The following is a 14,281-nucleotide window of genomic DNA, read 5'->3' as shown; positions in this document are numbered from 1 at the left end:
GTGTGTGAGTGAGTGTCTGTATGTCTGTCTGTGGGTATGAAAGGGAAATACCTGCTTTGGGAGGACCTAAAGCAGTGGGCAGGGAAAGACAAACACACCTTGATATGGGTAGGATGGACAGGTATGTGTGTGCACATGTATGTGTGTGTAAGAGTAGTATAATATGTGTTGGGTGGCTGCTTGAGTGTGTACAGTGTGTGTGTGTGTCTGGCTGGGGGTACAGGAGCGACTGGGGTTCGGTGCAGGGCACACGCCAACGCAGTTGCCCCAGGTTGGATTTGGCCAAAGCTCAAATAAACACCAACATGAATTCCTCTTTTCTCCCCATGTTCCCTCGTATAGCAAACACACATTTATTGGGCGGAAGTGGAGGAGAGCCTCCATACACAGCCTACAGTGTTCCCGTTAAGTCTGTGTGTGTGCATTTCTGCATAAGTAGCTCAGTGCAACTCGTGGTGTACGCTCGAGGAAAGTACATTCTGTGAATTGACGCGTTCCTGAATCATTAGCACTTTGTGGCTTTTATCATTTACTTTGCCAGCCTCTGTCATCCACCTCTCCTCTCATCCCTCCTCCTGTGCTTCTTTGAAAACTTGTAGAGTTTTGCAGACTTGATTTCTCGCAGCTATATTTTGGGATCATCGTGCCTACAGAGGAGAGAGGGCAGTGAAGGTGCCTGATTGCAACCAGATCAAAAAATAAACTTTCTTCCTCTGTTCCCTCCTCCCAAGACTCCTCTTCCCGCCTATTTCTCCATTGCTCTGCTCTCCACTGTCAGGTAGGCAGCAGGCCCCAGCGGAGTAAACACGGTTAGAAAACACACTTTCATCAATAAACTCACATACACATCTTTACTCTCTCTCTAGAGTCCACACACACACACACACACGTATACACACACCAAACAGAGACCCCTCTTTTCCCTCTGACATCCCACTCCACCCAACCGACCCTGCATTCCTCTGTGCCCCCCCAGAAACACACTCACACTCACACACACACACACACACCACCTGAACAAGCCGCAATTGAGGGTGTACTCTGGGAGGGGAGCGGAGCTGGGCTGAGGGAGGGGATGTGAGGTGAGCCTGTACAGTAACTAGCCAGACAGATTTCCTACTGAACTGAACAAGCTGCAAAGTCAACAGAGGGAGTGTATGTGTGTGCGTGCGTGCATGCATGCGTGTCTGTGTGTATGTGTGTGTGTGTGTGTGTGTGTGTGTGCGTTTGTGTCTACCGGCTTGGAGATGAAAGATTAAAGCTGTTATTTCTGGACTGGATGGCATCTCTAGGAATGGGCTATTTGCCTTCTAACAGAAGAAACAACTCACACACACACACACACACACACACACACACACACACACACATACATAGATAAATGTGTGCAACCATACAGATATATACATGCACATATACACACATACACACACACACACACTCAGAGCTTATGTAACCTGCCCTGCTCGGTGGGCAGGACAAACACAAACATATGCAGGTAGCTGGATGAGCCATACCTGCATCCATCAGCCTCTGTAAACTATTTCCAAACTCACTCTTCCTTTTTTTTTCTTTTTATTACCTAACACCGTGTCGTTCTTCTGTTTAATTATCTATTTCATTTATTATCATTTTTTAATAGGTAATGTATTTGTATCTTCTCTGTGACTGGCGTCTACTGCATATGCATTTGGATTTTTAGCCTCTCCTGTCACTTTGGTTGTCTCTCTCTTTATTGCTTGTCTGATTTTATACATGCAACCAAATAAAACAAAACTAAAACTAAACCATTTTTCACACATTGTAATGCAAGGGCAGACACTACAGTTAGAGTGAAAATATGGGGAAAAATCAAGATATAAAATCTGTCAGCTGATGATATAACTGGTGATATAATCTCCTACATAGCCAAATAAAACAGGCACTCCTTCATGTTTTACCACCATATTGGACACACTGTATATATTCAGTAGTTATTATATATTATATATTCATCTACCTACACTGAACGTATTTTTCATATTTATGCAGTAGCCATTTTAGACTTGATTTGCATGATATGGTTAGTTGCTAAACTTTGTTTCATTGCCCGTGTGCAGTGACAATAAAGTTGAATCTAATCTAATCTCAAAATATGACATGTAATGCATGTCATTACAGCCTAAAAGACACAGGAGAAGCTGAAGGTGTGCATGAGATTTCACAGTCAAAATTTGAGCCTAAAAGATATATGATTCACCATCCAGGCCCAATGGTTTTCATATAATCCCTATTCTATTTTACAATACGTTTAGACACCGTTGATATTGCAACACTCATTTAAAGTATTAACTTGAGGGCAGGAAGGTACTGAATATGCAAATCAGTGTAGCAAATTTAACATACCTCTAAGCTTCAAGTGTTCTCAGTTTGTTTTTTTCCCTCTGTTCCCCTCCCTCTCCACTCCTGTTTAATCTTTGTCTTTTAGTAAACAAATACACTTATTTTCAGAAATCTAACATCAAGACAAGTTGTTTGTTTACTGAAAGGGGAAATGTTTCCTGTAAGTCCTTTTTGAGTGCCAACAGCCCAAACACATTGGGAAGCTCAATCTATATTCAACATAATGATACTGCCAGACCCAAAGAGTAAATGGAAACAAGCCTACAAACAAACAAATCCCTCCTCACACCTTGTTCCAAGACATCCTGGGACACACAGTATGCCAATAGGCGTTTTTATCCAATGCAGCACTCAAACAACACATTGCTGAGTAAATGCATTTATCATCTATAGTAGTAGGTGTAGTTTTTGCCTTTGTCTAACTTCACCTTTAGACTGACACACCTATCTCCCCAATAATTTGCTATTTCCTCTTGTTAATCTCCCTTGTGTTCCTCGTCCTCTCTTCTCATCCCCAATCCCAACACACGTCTATTTGTTACATATTCTTTCAAAATAAACTAGAAATCAACACCTTATTCCCTTTGAACCAACGACCCGGAAGAAGGAAGGTGAGCAGGAAAACAGTGTTTCAATCTAGAAGCATGACAAATAACATGAACAGAGCGGTCTTAATCAGTGATATTGATAAGACGTGGAAATCAATAAACACACACAGCGGCCTGATTGTGTCCATGCAATGAAAGGTTTCCTTCATTTAGCTTTTCTCTCAGCCTGTGTGAGGGGGAGTAAGGGCAGGTGTGTGTGTGTGTGTGTGTGTGTGTGTGTGTGTGTGTGTGTGTGTGTGTGTTAGTGGGCCTGGAAAGACTGTGAGGATTTCATGTTTGACCACATCCATAAATATTTAAACAAGTTCCCTTTTTTCACGTCTCAGAATACTGAGTAAATGTTGACACGGTGGGATCGGGGAGGACTGAAGCATCCCATACCTGTGCTGACACACACACACACACTCATATGTGCATACTCCACACACACACACACACACACACACACACACACCACACATACATGCACAGAGACACACACGCACACACATGAGCACAACAGCTGTGCTCTGAGCGCCCTCTGTTCATACTGGGGAAGCCCTGGAAAAATTTATCACAAACTTAAATCTACGTGAAACCCACCTCAATCACACAGACGACTAGCCATTCTGACACCGAGAGAGCAGAGAGACAGACACGGTACACACACTGGACTAATCTGCACATAGGGAGATTATACCAGGAGACAGGCTCATATAAACAGAGTGCTAGGCTTCCCTTATGCACTAAATCAAACTGAAACCCAGAGTAAGAACACTGAGGCTGCACCAAGTTTGAAAAGAGCTCTTATAAGATTTTGGGCCTCTCTCTTGGAATGAGAAAGTGTTCATATTTGTGTGTGTTTGCCTGCGCGCACGTGTGTGTGTGTGTGTGTGTGTGTGTGTGTGTGTGCATCTTAGCGCAAGAGAAAGTTCGAGGCATTTCTGCACTATAAATGAAGAAGTGTATGTGTGTGAGCGTGCATAGTACACACACACACACAAGCAGACGTGCATGTGTGTGTGTGTGTATTTATGCTGCGCTCCTCTTGCCAACAGTAACAGCTCAGTAGCCAGTGAGCAGGAAGAGAGAGGTTCATTAAAAACCCAAATACAGCAGTTACATAACCGACAGTTCTGTTCATCCCAGAATCCCCCGCTACAAACACACCCCTCCTTCATCCCCCATCTTCCTCTCCCTCCCACGCCTACTGGCACAGCCCACCCATCATCCTCTTCTCCTCCCACAGCAACAGCTCATCTCCACTCTCCTCCCTTGTTCCCAGACCGACATACTGCTGCTTCACTCCTCCATTCCCCCTCCCTTCTTCTAGTCCCCCAGTCCCAGCCACCCACTCCCCTTTCTCGTCAAACATCTTTTCTCTTACTCCCACATCATCCGAGCTTCCCTTCAACTAAACTTTCCATGTAGGATGACTATGAACCATGAATATTAACGAGAATTAAAACAAGGATTCCCGTTTTTTTTTAATAAGTTTCACTACTGAGAGCGAAAAAGCGGTGAAAACTGCCTTCGACCCAGAGGCCGCGTTTCGAAGACGGAAACAGTTTCCTCAAACCGCAGCGATTCACTCAAACACGAGGGATCAACAGAGCTGAGTGTGCAGTGTGTGTGCAAACACAGCAGATGGCAACACAGATTAAGGGTTAGGGCTATTTCAGTGATCCAGTATGGGATACCCCTGCCCCTTATTCTCTTCCATCGGATTAGTGCCTGTCAGATCCCCCCAGTGGAGTGATGTCCAAGGCAAACACAACATGCTGTTAGATAGATCAAGCGAGGTGGTTGTCCGACACAAAGAGGAAACAGCACTCTCTGGTGGCCTCCTGTCACATCTGACATGACAGGAGCCATGCATATTGCATAGATGTTGTTTAAATCATGGGTCTCACAGTGGGATTCAATTGAACTTCAGAAATAATGACTTACAGTGCAGCAAGCATTTATTGCAGCCCAGCTAAACGTAGCCCAACTTAGGTCTGCTTGCATTCTTTTAGTGAGAACAGGCAAAATCCAAATAATCACACAAACGCAATAGAACATAGAAAATAGAACACAGAAAATATATATTCACAAAGGCACACGGGATATGAACGATACTTACACTAATTATTCAAAGTCACACTTGTCTGGAGGATTCATCTCACACTTAGACACACACACACACACAGTCAAAAGTGTATTGGGGAGAAGTCACAGTGGAAATGGCTGTGGATCTCACTTGGGCTGTCATACTCAATTTTCACACACGGGGGCGCTGGAGGGCTTTCTGGAGAGGCAGGACTGACCTGCGAAGGCAGCAAGGGTGTCACCTTAGGTGCGGCGCTCTCCGCTCTGAGGAAGGAGGGCCGCAGGGTGGACACAGGCGGGAGGACTGTGGTGTTGCTGCTGGTGGTGGTGGTGTGTGCTTGGGAGTGTGAGGAGCGCTCGAGGTGTGTGTGTGTGGGCCCGAGGCTGGCCTGGGAGAAGTATGGAGGGGCAGCCATGGGGGCGGTGGAGGGGGGCTGGTGGTCACGTGCAGCTCCCAAGCTGCCAGAGTAGGCTGGAGGGCACTGGGCACGCTGAAACATGGCCGGCTGGCTGTACATGTTACCCCACGGGTAGGACTGGTAAGCCGTGAGCCCACCTGGAGGAAACATACCAGGGATGTGACAAGGATTGATACCTAGGCACTAAGTCAATACCAAGCATTTGGTACAACGATAGAAATGTTAGTCTTTTCCATATTGGTAGTACTGACTCCACTTGATGCCTCACTCACTACCTCTTATGATACTGTAGCTTTAGCCTGAGTAAAGCAATCTTGCTCTAATTTCCTGTGTTATTCTAATGTAGCCTATATGTTTAAACGCTTGAAAGACAACATTTCTGTTTTATAAATGTTACATTGGTTTATAAATGATTGTGTGCTAAATGGACTTTCTGATTTGGCCGGGGTAACAAATCATATATCAAAGATCTGAGAATTTCAATGGTCTTCAGTATTACTAGAATTCTGTTATCTGTTATTATGTCCCTAAACCACACAAGCACACAGATTCTAGCAGACGTGATAACTGAGATTTTTTAACTGAAACAAGGCAACAGTAAACACAAAAGTAACAAATGCAATGAGCAGAGTGTGCAGAGTTTTGTCAAAATTGGATTAGTCTTGTCTGGCATATTCTTCACGACACATGGGGGAGTGAACAATGATGTAGCTCTCCATCCTGGGGTAATCTCTGTAATTTTTGAAAAAGTGAGAACATAATGGTGAGAGGCACCATTCCCCCAGGTCTCAGCCAAATCTGATCAGTGGAATCCAAGATATTGTGGGTGGCAGATGGACCGCAGCCGATCCACAGTCCCACCTTCAATTTCATGGTGGACTGTGACTCTTAAGTCTCACTTTAACTCACCATGGTGACCAGCGGACTGCAGCAATATTTGTCCTGCACTTTGGGATTGGTAGTAGGTGTGACCTCCTGCGGCATAGGTCACCACTCCGGTAGAGCCTCCTCCAGGACCAAAGGTCAGGTAAGAAGTGGGGTTGGAATCTCGATGGTTTGGGGTGAGGTAGGGGGATGGGGTGAGGTAGGCCAGGCGGGGTAGAGAGGCCTGCGTCTGAGGCTGCGTCTGGCTGAGGGGGTGGGAGGTCTGGAGCTGGTATGGCAGATTGTTGTTCTGCTGGCTAGAGGTGAGGTACTCAAGTTTCTCCCCATAATCAAACAGAGAGCTGAGAGAAACACACACAAAAACCTTACATCGACTTATGAACCTTGTGCATTATATGACTTATACGTTCATACACACTCGTATTGTCTGTCAAAGCCTCAGTGTATCACTCTTTCTATTGCTAGCTCCATCATCCCTGCATCCACTTAAGTCTTTCTCACAAGCCGTTGAGCACTCTGTAACAAGGTGAAGGAAACAGACAGAAAAACTCATTATTTTATAAGTGCTGTCTCAGTCGACAGTATCTTTGAGTATCTGCAACACACTCTGTTTAGCTCTGCAGTCTCTCTACTCTCTGTCCTGCTGTCTGCTTTTGTACGCTTCGTCACGATTTCAAAATCGCCCTACAGTATTCCTGTCACAGTGCGCTGTGAGCTCCGCTGACCTGGTGTCAGTCTGCAGAGACTGGGTGTCACGGTGGGACAAGGAGGAGCTGCCCTCCAAAGCGTCCAGGAAGAGAGGCGGGATGTGGGCCGGGGTGTTGAGAAGAGGCGGAGTGGGGTTGGAGTTCAGGTTGGCAGGGTTGTAGTTTGACGTGAAGAGGGAGAGGCTGGCTCGACGTATCGGGGGCGGGCTGTGCATGGGTGGAGGCTGGTACTCTGCTAGGCCCCCCTGAGACGATGGCTGGTTTTGGCCAGCGTCTCTTGCTCTGGACTGACCTAGGAGCCCCAACATACAGATTACACATCAATACTAACATTCACTACAACAACAATAACTTAATGTACTATGAGTAGCATGTTTTGATAAGTTGTGTGTTTTTGTAGATGATCCATACTTGGGCTGGTGATGCAGGCCAGCAGGGTGCTATAGGAGGGCAGACTCTGGGTGGGGAGAGGAGGTGCTGCAGGACGGAGAGGAGGGGGAGGCTTCGGGACAACATGACAAGGCAAAGACCCAGCTCCCTTACTGAGAAGCAATGGAGAACTAGGTTCAGACCTTGTCCAGCAACAACCACTTACATTATTAAAACAAGCTGTTGATCAAGTTAAGGTAATACAATAATTGCACTAAATGTTTGGATAAAAACAGCAGCAACAAGGGCAGAATATGGCTTTAAGACTTTATGACCTGGTGGGGGGTGCCTGGGCAGGCAGGGGAGGATTGGTTTGTTGCGGACTGCTGCTGAGTCCAGTCCTGTTCTGTCTATTCTCCACCTTTCCAGTGACGGAGCGCTCTGCCTTCCTCCACTTAGCCCTGCGGTTCTGAAACCAGACCTGAGGCACAGAGCCAGCAGATAGGGGGGAGACAGAAAAGGAGATAAGGAGGGGATGAGAGGACGATAGAGAGAGAGGGGAATGAGAGCCAAGACAAAAAAAGATGAAGTTACTAATAAAAGGTCATTCATTCAGTTTGTGAAATGTTTATTCTTTCTCCTAGGAGCAAGATGTCAAATGAGACATGGAGAAAAGTCAGATGAGAAATTTCTCAAAGGTCAAAAGAAGGAGATGACTGGCTAACCATGATCCTCTGAGGTGTGACACCGACTGTAGCTGCGATAACTTTCCTCTTCTCTGCGTCGGGGTAGTGGTCCTCCTGGAATAGGCCCTCTAAGTGCTCTAACTGATCTGCACAGCACATGCACACACCAACGCATGCATGCACATGCAAACACACAGTATCAGTCAACCATTTACACAGGCAAATCTAAACACACACAGGCAAATGCAGATTTCCCCTACCAGTGCTGTAGAGTGTCCGTGTCTTCTTCTTGGGTGCAGGTGGCAGCAGGCAGCTGTCCACAGGCTCTAACCCCGGCAGCAGAGGGAACCCCAGTGTCCTCCCTCTCCCCCTGGTGCTGTAGCGAATGGAGCGGCGGGTGGAGTAGACCTGAGTAATCTCCATCTGCCACGAACCGGCCATACAGATGGCTTCATTATCTTAGGACACTGTTGCGTTTTATCCCATATTTTCCCCTTAATAGGACAACTTAGTGAATGATCTATTTAAAGAGTGCATAAACACGCAATTTTCAGCCAGCCTCCACCTTGCACACGATTTTCAAAGATGCTAAAGGTAGGGGGCAGGAGGGTGCATCCGTGATAACAGATTACTCATCTCTACTAGGGGATGGTAATAATTTTCTTATCACAAAGCATTTGATGCTACCAAAGGCGAAACACCTGCCTTGACATCACTGATTGAAGTTGCAACTCACAGAGAGCAGCACAGAAATGATTTTCTGCCCCTACAAGTGGATTCTGGACTCAGCTTGAAAAATGTTGTACATAAATACAGGATTAATGCTATTCACTATATACGGACCATTTCATCATGTTTACGACTCATAAAACCTGATTTAGTGTTGATTCGTTCTTTAGGCACAAGATGGTTCAAGCGTAAGTTTATAGCAAGTGAATGGGAAGTGGAATTACAGTCTATTCTCACCTCCAGAGGCTGTGGGGCTGGCAGGGGGAGAGTGTGAGGTAGAGGGGGGCTGTGAGGCCTTTTGGTCCCGTGGGGCTGAGGAGGTGCGGGCTGGATTGGGACCTGGCGCTGGGCATTGTACAGGAGGGGAATGGGAACAGGAGGGCAGTAGAGCCCCGCCCCCCCACAGCTCAGGTAGACAGGGTCAGACAGGTCGCAGCTGTTCATCAGCCCAGCGGGGGGCTCTGGCAGAGACGATCCCTCCTGCGAGCTCAGCTCTGGCACTTCCTGTCCCTTCCTCTCAGCCTCCGCTCTCTCGCTGACATCTCTCAGACCTCTCTTGCTTCTCGCTCGCTCACTTGGCCTCTTACCTCTTCTTTTCCTACTCTTTTTCTGGTCATCTTTCTCTTCTAAACCATTTGTTTCTTTTTCCTCTTGCTTATCTGAGATTGTTTCCTCATCGTTCTCAGTCTTGTCTTCCATCTGGACCTCCTGTGCCTCCTCCGCTTTCGGCCCACTCTCTGGCTTCCCCCGCTCTTCTTCCTCTCCCTCTGTCTCAATTACATTCTTTGCTGATGTATCACTAACTTTAGTTCCTTTATCCTCCTCCTCCCCATCCTCTTCTTGCTCTCTCTCTTGTCCTCCCTCTTCAGTCTGACTGAAGGACTCCTCCTCATCCACTCCTCCTTCCCTCCTGCTTCTTTGGAGATTATCTCCATTATCAAAATCCTCCAGTTCCTCACACAGGAGGCTTGGACAGTCTGCATCAGAGCGACAAAAAAGTGAAGTGAGAGGTCTTATATGTGTGAAGGTCTTATTATCCTGTGGGGCATATTTAATGAGGTGGAAAGTGATCAATTATCTGTAATTTGTTTTTTAAAAATAACTGACAAGGCTGTGATTTATAGCATCACTGGCCATCCAAAGTAATAGAAAATACATACAGTATCTGCAGCCTTTGCGACTCATTGTTACTGTCAAATGACAATAAGTCATCAATGATTTTCGAGGCTTAAAAAAAGGTTTGAATTAGTCTCTGCTGACACCAAATGATATTTTGACTGATATGGATAAATTCATATTAAATGTACAGCATTTTGATTTGAGTCCCTCTGGCTGACTTCTCACGCATTATTAGAGTGAAACAACACCACATGCCAAATCAAAATGTGTTCACTAATTTATTTCATTTAAGTTATTTTATTTTATATCGTACTATTTTACATGATCACTTATTGGAGAAAACTTGTTAGTTAACATGAAATTCAAAGCACACTCTATATGGCAAAGATTAAAAACATGATAATGTTAGAAATGCATGAGTCATCTTGTCATCCTCAAAGGACATACGTCATTCCCCGGAGAAGCTCGTGCTTTGGATTGATTAATTAGTGTCCCCAGCTGTGTTGCGCCTCGTGCCACTTCACCTGACCTCTAATTAACTCTGGCCGGCTAACTGCAGCTAAACTAGCCAACATGTCCTCAACTACAAACACTGGGTCGTAAATGTTAATAGCCACTTTAATTGTCTCGGAGGAGCTGCGAGCAGGGGAACGGCACATAGGAGCAAATACAACTTTCTACACAGTCTTTCAAAGTTTCCAAGGCGACAAGGGGGGAGGGTGAATTAACTTTGCGCAGTGTTTCAAGAAAATAAAACAATTAAATTGCGTTATGACGACCCATTCGTCTTACCGTGGTCTTCATCCATAACGACGCCAGCTTCAAACCAATAAAGTTGCATTAAATCTATCAATTAAGGAGCGCTGGGTCACGAAGCGAATGACTCCCAGCACACTGATGAGGGAGCTTGATTGATTGATTATCTCGCAGTGTGACGGAGGATTATCGCGTGAAGGGTGAAGCAGGCCAGCCAGTCAATGAGCTGATGAGGCCGAACCCCACCTTCCTGATAGGTTACAGCTGATAAGTGCAAAACAATGACTTTAGGGGAAAACATATTTAAATGATGCCCCAAGCTAAGGAACAAATTTATCATGCTAAATGGGAACTGACAGTGTTACAATATGTGTAGGGTGATAGCGACTTTAAAGTGACCTTATCATACCTTATGATATGCTCTATCTCCTATGGTATCAGTTTTGATGTAATACATGCAGAATTGTATCCTAAACGTGTATCTTGATTCATGATTCATGGTATGCGCCTATGAATCACCTTCAAAAGGCTTGGGTCTTTTGGTCATTTATAACACTTAAGTCAGCTTTTTTATATATATTAGCTTCCAGTATTTATTTTAAAGTATTACTATAGTATTATTATAAGTATTATTATAAAGCCTCCGGTGTTGTTTAGTAATGTGAGTGCAGATCAACCCAGGTGTAAAACCATTTTGGATGCGCAGCCGATGAGATGTTGTCAGAGAAATGTCTTGACTTGCACTGGTATGTGCAATAACAAATACTCTGAGGCGATGCCTGTTTGACTGGACAGACACAGGACTCACAGTTGAGGATAAATAACCCTAATGCTTTTGAGCTCATTGTTTCATAAAGGTGTTCAAGGTTTGTTAGACTTTCTTCTTAATAGAGGAAAAAATAAAAAGATAGCCCACATCTCTATTATTCAGTTATGTCTAAATCCTAAATATTCCCCACCTGCAGTGAAAATACAGAATTAAAGGTGGGCCTTGTTGTTGCGTGTGTCACCCACCAGATGGGGCACTGGCTGGACCTCAGTCATTTTAACCTGCCTCTGTGTGCCCCAACTCTGCTGCTCCGTTGGTACAGCACTGAATATTTACTCCTCTGTACTACTCCTCCCAAACAGAAGAGGGCCCGCAGACGTACCTATCCCCTTCAGCCCCTCTGTGTGGCATATTTCCATATACCCAAGGCCAGGGACAGCTTGTTCTCCTCCTTGGAGCCATTCGCAGATTCATTGAGGCTCCTCTGCTCCAGGTCACCCTGTTCACAAGGTTTCACAAGAGGAATGTAAACTAACATTGCTGCCTCAACCTGAATACCCATTCAGGATTATTTCCTTTCCCGTGTGCTGAAAAAAATCCCCACAGGCCATTTATTTAATCATTTTCAAACTGCATTTTTATTTGATGACTTTAGAATAATAACAACTCCTGTGTTTCCCCCCTTGAGAGGCTACTGAGCTTACCAAGTGTAAATGGGCTGTTAAGGAGCTGCGATCATCCATTTAGCTCAGTCAGATATAGCATAGAAGCGAGCATGATAGCATGTAATGTCAACGGGTCAAAAGTGGAATTTAGGCCAGGCTACTGCTGGGCCGCGATAACACGGGAGTGTGAGTTCATGTCTGCGTGTGACTTCTTTTGAATGCATGTTACTAAAATATATTCCCATTTTGACTGTAGACAGTTTTATCTTCTGTTTCCAAGGCTTGTAGTCAAAACCTCTGCTGGGTGTAAGGTGAATGGAAACCTGGGTGTTGAGGCTGAGTCAAGATGCAGCCAAGAGCACGGCCAAGTTGGGAGCGAGTCAAATCTTAAACAAGTCTGGAGCCAGAAGTGCGGAGAAGTCTTTAAAAAAATATCACAGTGACGCGAAAAAGGATTTTAAAGGACATTATTGACACACAAAGAGAGAAAGGGTGTTTTACGATTGCCACTCAGATTGTTTCCACTGGACTTGGGTAGAAACATGAGATTATACAATTATCTGAGAAAAGACCTATATCAAATCAAGTTAGTCCAAGCTTAAAATGTAATTCTGAGGTCTCCATATTCATAACACAGACATTAAAGACATAGGCAGTCAGTAAAGTACTAAAATAGTGGACTCTATCCCTAGCTTCTATGCATACTGTTCTCTGTCAGCAACATCAAAAGCTGAGGGTACATATACTGAGAAAAATCATTATGTTGTGATTATTATTAAGGGGAAAAAAAACTTTATTGGAAAAAAACTGGTGATGGGGAGGTTCATTTGAGAGTGGTTTCATTGTCAGAATGGTAATTTTGAATTGATTGCATTTTTTTTTTTTAACACAGGCTTTCAAGTCTCCACAGAGGTATTCACAGCTGAGGATAAATAAAACTGTCTAACTTTAACAAACTAATTTTACACAGGGCTGCTAATGTTAGCTTGCAATGACGGGCCTGCAGCAGCCGAAGGAGGAACAGGACAGACGGGTCGCACGGAGACACCAGGTCCGTGCTGCCAGGATCTCACAATGAAGTCCCCAACTTTTGTTTTTATCCAGCCATATTTGTTACGTGACATAACAAAAAGACAGAGAAGACAGATTTACCCAATCAGGTCTTTTATTTGGAACAGAGTGGCAGATTAGTGACAGGGCAGTGGCGTGGAGGATCTGCCTCCTCTCGCTCACTCAGCCAATGACAGAAACTCAGCCTTAAAAAAATGCAAATGTATAAAAACAGGATGGGGAACAGCAAACACAGAGTAGTGTAGCCTCCACAGGGCTTCACATACACACACAGGCACACACACACATACATACATACATACATACAAACACTCCAGTTTTACTCTCACTCGCACACGCAAACACACCTCTTATTTGGCTACGCAGGCTTAGATGGATACAAACACACGTTTACACTTTTGACAGTTACTTTAGAAAAGACAGTACGTGTTATAAGATCATTCCTGCCTGTGAGAAAGTAGTGTGGCGTCTGTCTGCCTGTCTGTCTGTCCTGCGGCAGAGACAGACAGGCAGACAGGCAGACAGACAGAGACAGACGGTGAAAGACACAGTCAGTGTGTGTGAAAGCCACCGTGAGGGACCGACCGCCCCACATTCAGCAGTGAACAGACTAAACACACGCGCACGCACACACACACACTCACATACATAACACACGACAGGCCAGTCAGTGTACACAAAAGTCTGATGTGAAATAGGTGAGACATCCACTGCTTAAACTGCAGAGGAGGACACCGAGGTGAAGCATACACACACAGACACACACACTCACACATGCACACAGGTGGAGAGGTTAGATGAGGTGTTGACACACATACACACACCCACACACACACATATAGACACACATATACACTGGCAAGGGGGCAGGCGAAGTACACACATAGGTGAGAGTGGAGAAGGTCTGACTACCTGACTATGGAAGAGCGTGGGAACCGCTGGAGCAGGTTAACACACCTACCCACAGTACATTCCACCTTTAACACACCCCTCTGTTTTACAAACACACACACGCACACGCACACTCACCAACAAACACACACAGG

General features: G+C 45.1%; 1 protein-coding gene across 1 annotated transcript; it reads right to left on the bottom strand.

The window, feature by feature from the left end:
• Nucleotides 1–4,915: 4,915 nt before the first annotated feature.
• Nucleotides 4,916–10,908, bottom strand: nobox (NOBOX oogenesis homeobox). The gene is made up of 9 exons (XM_030063026.1): nt 10,767–10,908; nt 9,093–9,832; nt 8,387–8,549; nt 8,166–8,272; nt 7,776–7,921; nt 7,483–7,613; nt 7,090–7,363; nt 6,389–6,705; nt 4,916–5,616 (listed from the first exon to the last, which is right to left on the bottom strand). The coding sequence occupies exons 1-9, from the start codon at nt 10,813–10,815 to the stop codon at nt 5,162–5,164; spliced, it is 2,382 nt and encodes a 793-aa protein (XP_029918886.1). The 5' UTR covers nt 10,816–10,908; the 3' UTR covers nt 4,916–5,161.
• Between the last annotated feature and the right edge of the window lie 3,373 nt (nt 10,909–14,281).

Source organism: Myripristis murdjan, chromosome 11 (genome assembly GCF_902150065.1).
Source record: "Myripristis murdjan chromosome 11, fMyrMur1.1, whole genome shotgun sequence".
Lineage (NCBI taxonomy): Eukaryota > Metazoa > Chordata > Actinopteri > Holocentriformes > Holocentridae > Myripristis > Myripristis murdjan.
This window is presented reverse-complemented; position numbering and strand designations above follow the sequence as displayed.

Excerpts from the sequence above, each read along its gene's own strand:
- nobox (XM_030063026.1), bottom strand. The coding sequence starts at position 10,815 with ATGCAACTTTATTGGTTTGAAGCTGGCGTCGTTATGGATGAAGACCAC. Across the intron at positions 8,550-9,092 it reads CAGCCCCACAGCCTCTGGAG|ATGGAGATTACTCAGGTCTA; the intron begins GTGAGAATAGAC and ends GGTTCGTGGCAG. Across the intron at positions 7,614-7,775 it reads GCCCAGGCACCCCCCACCAG|TAAGGGAGCTGGGTCTTTGC; the intron begins GTCATAAAGTCT and ends ATTGCTTCTCAG.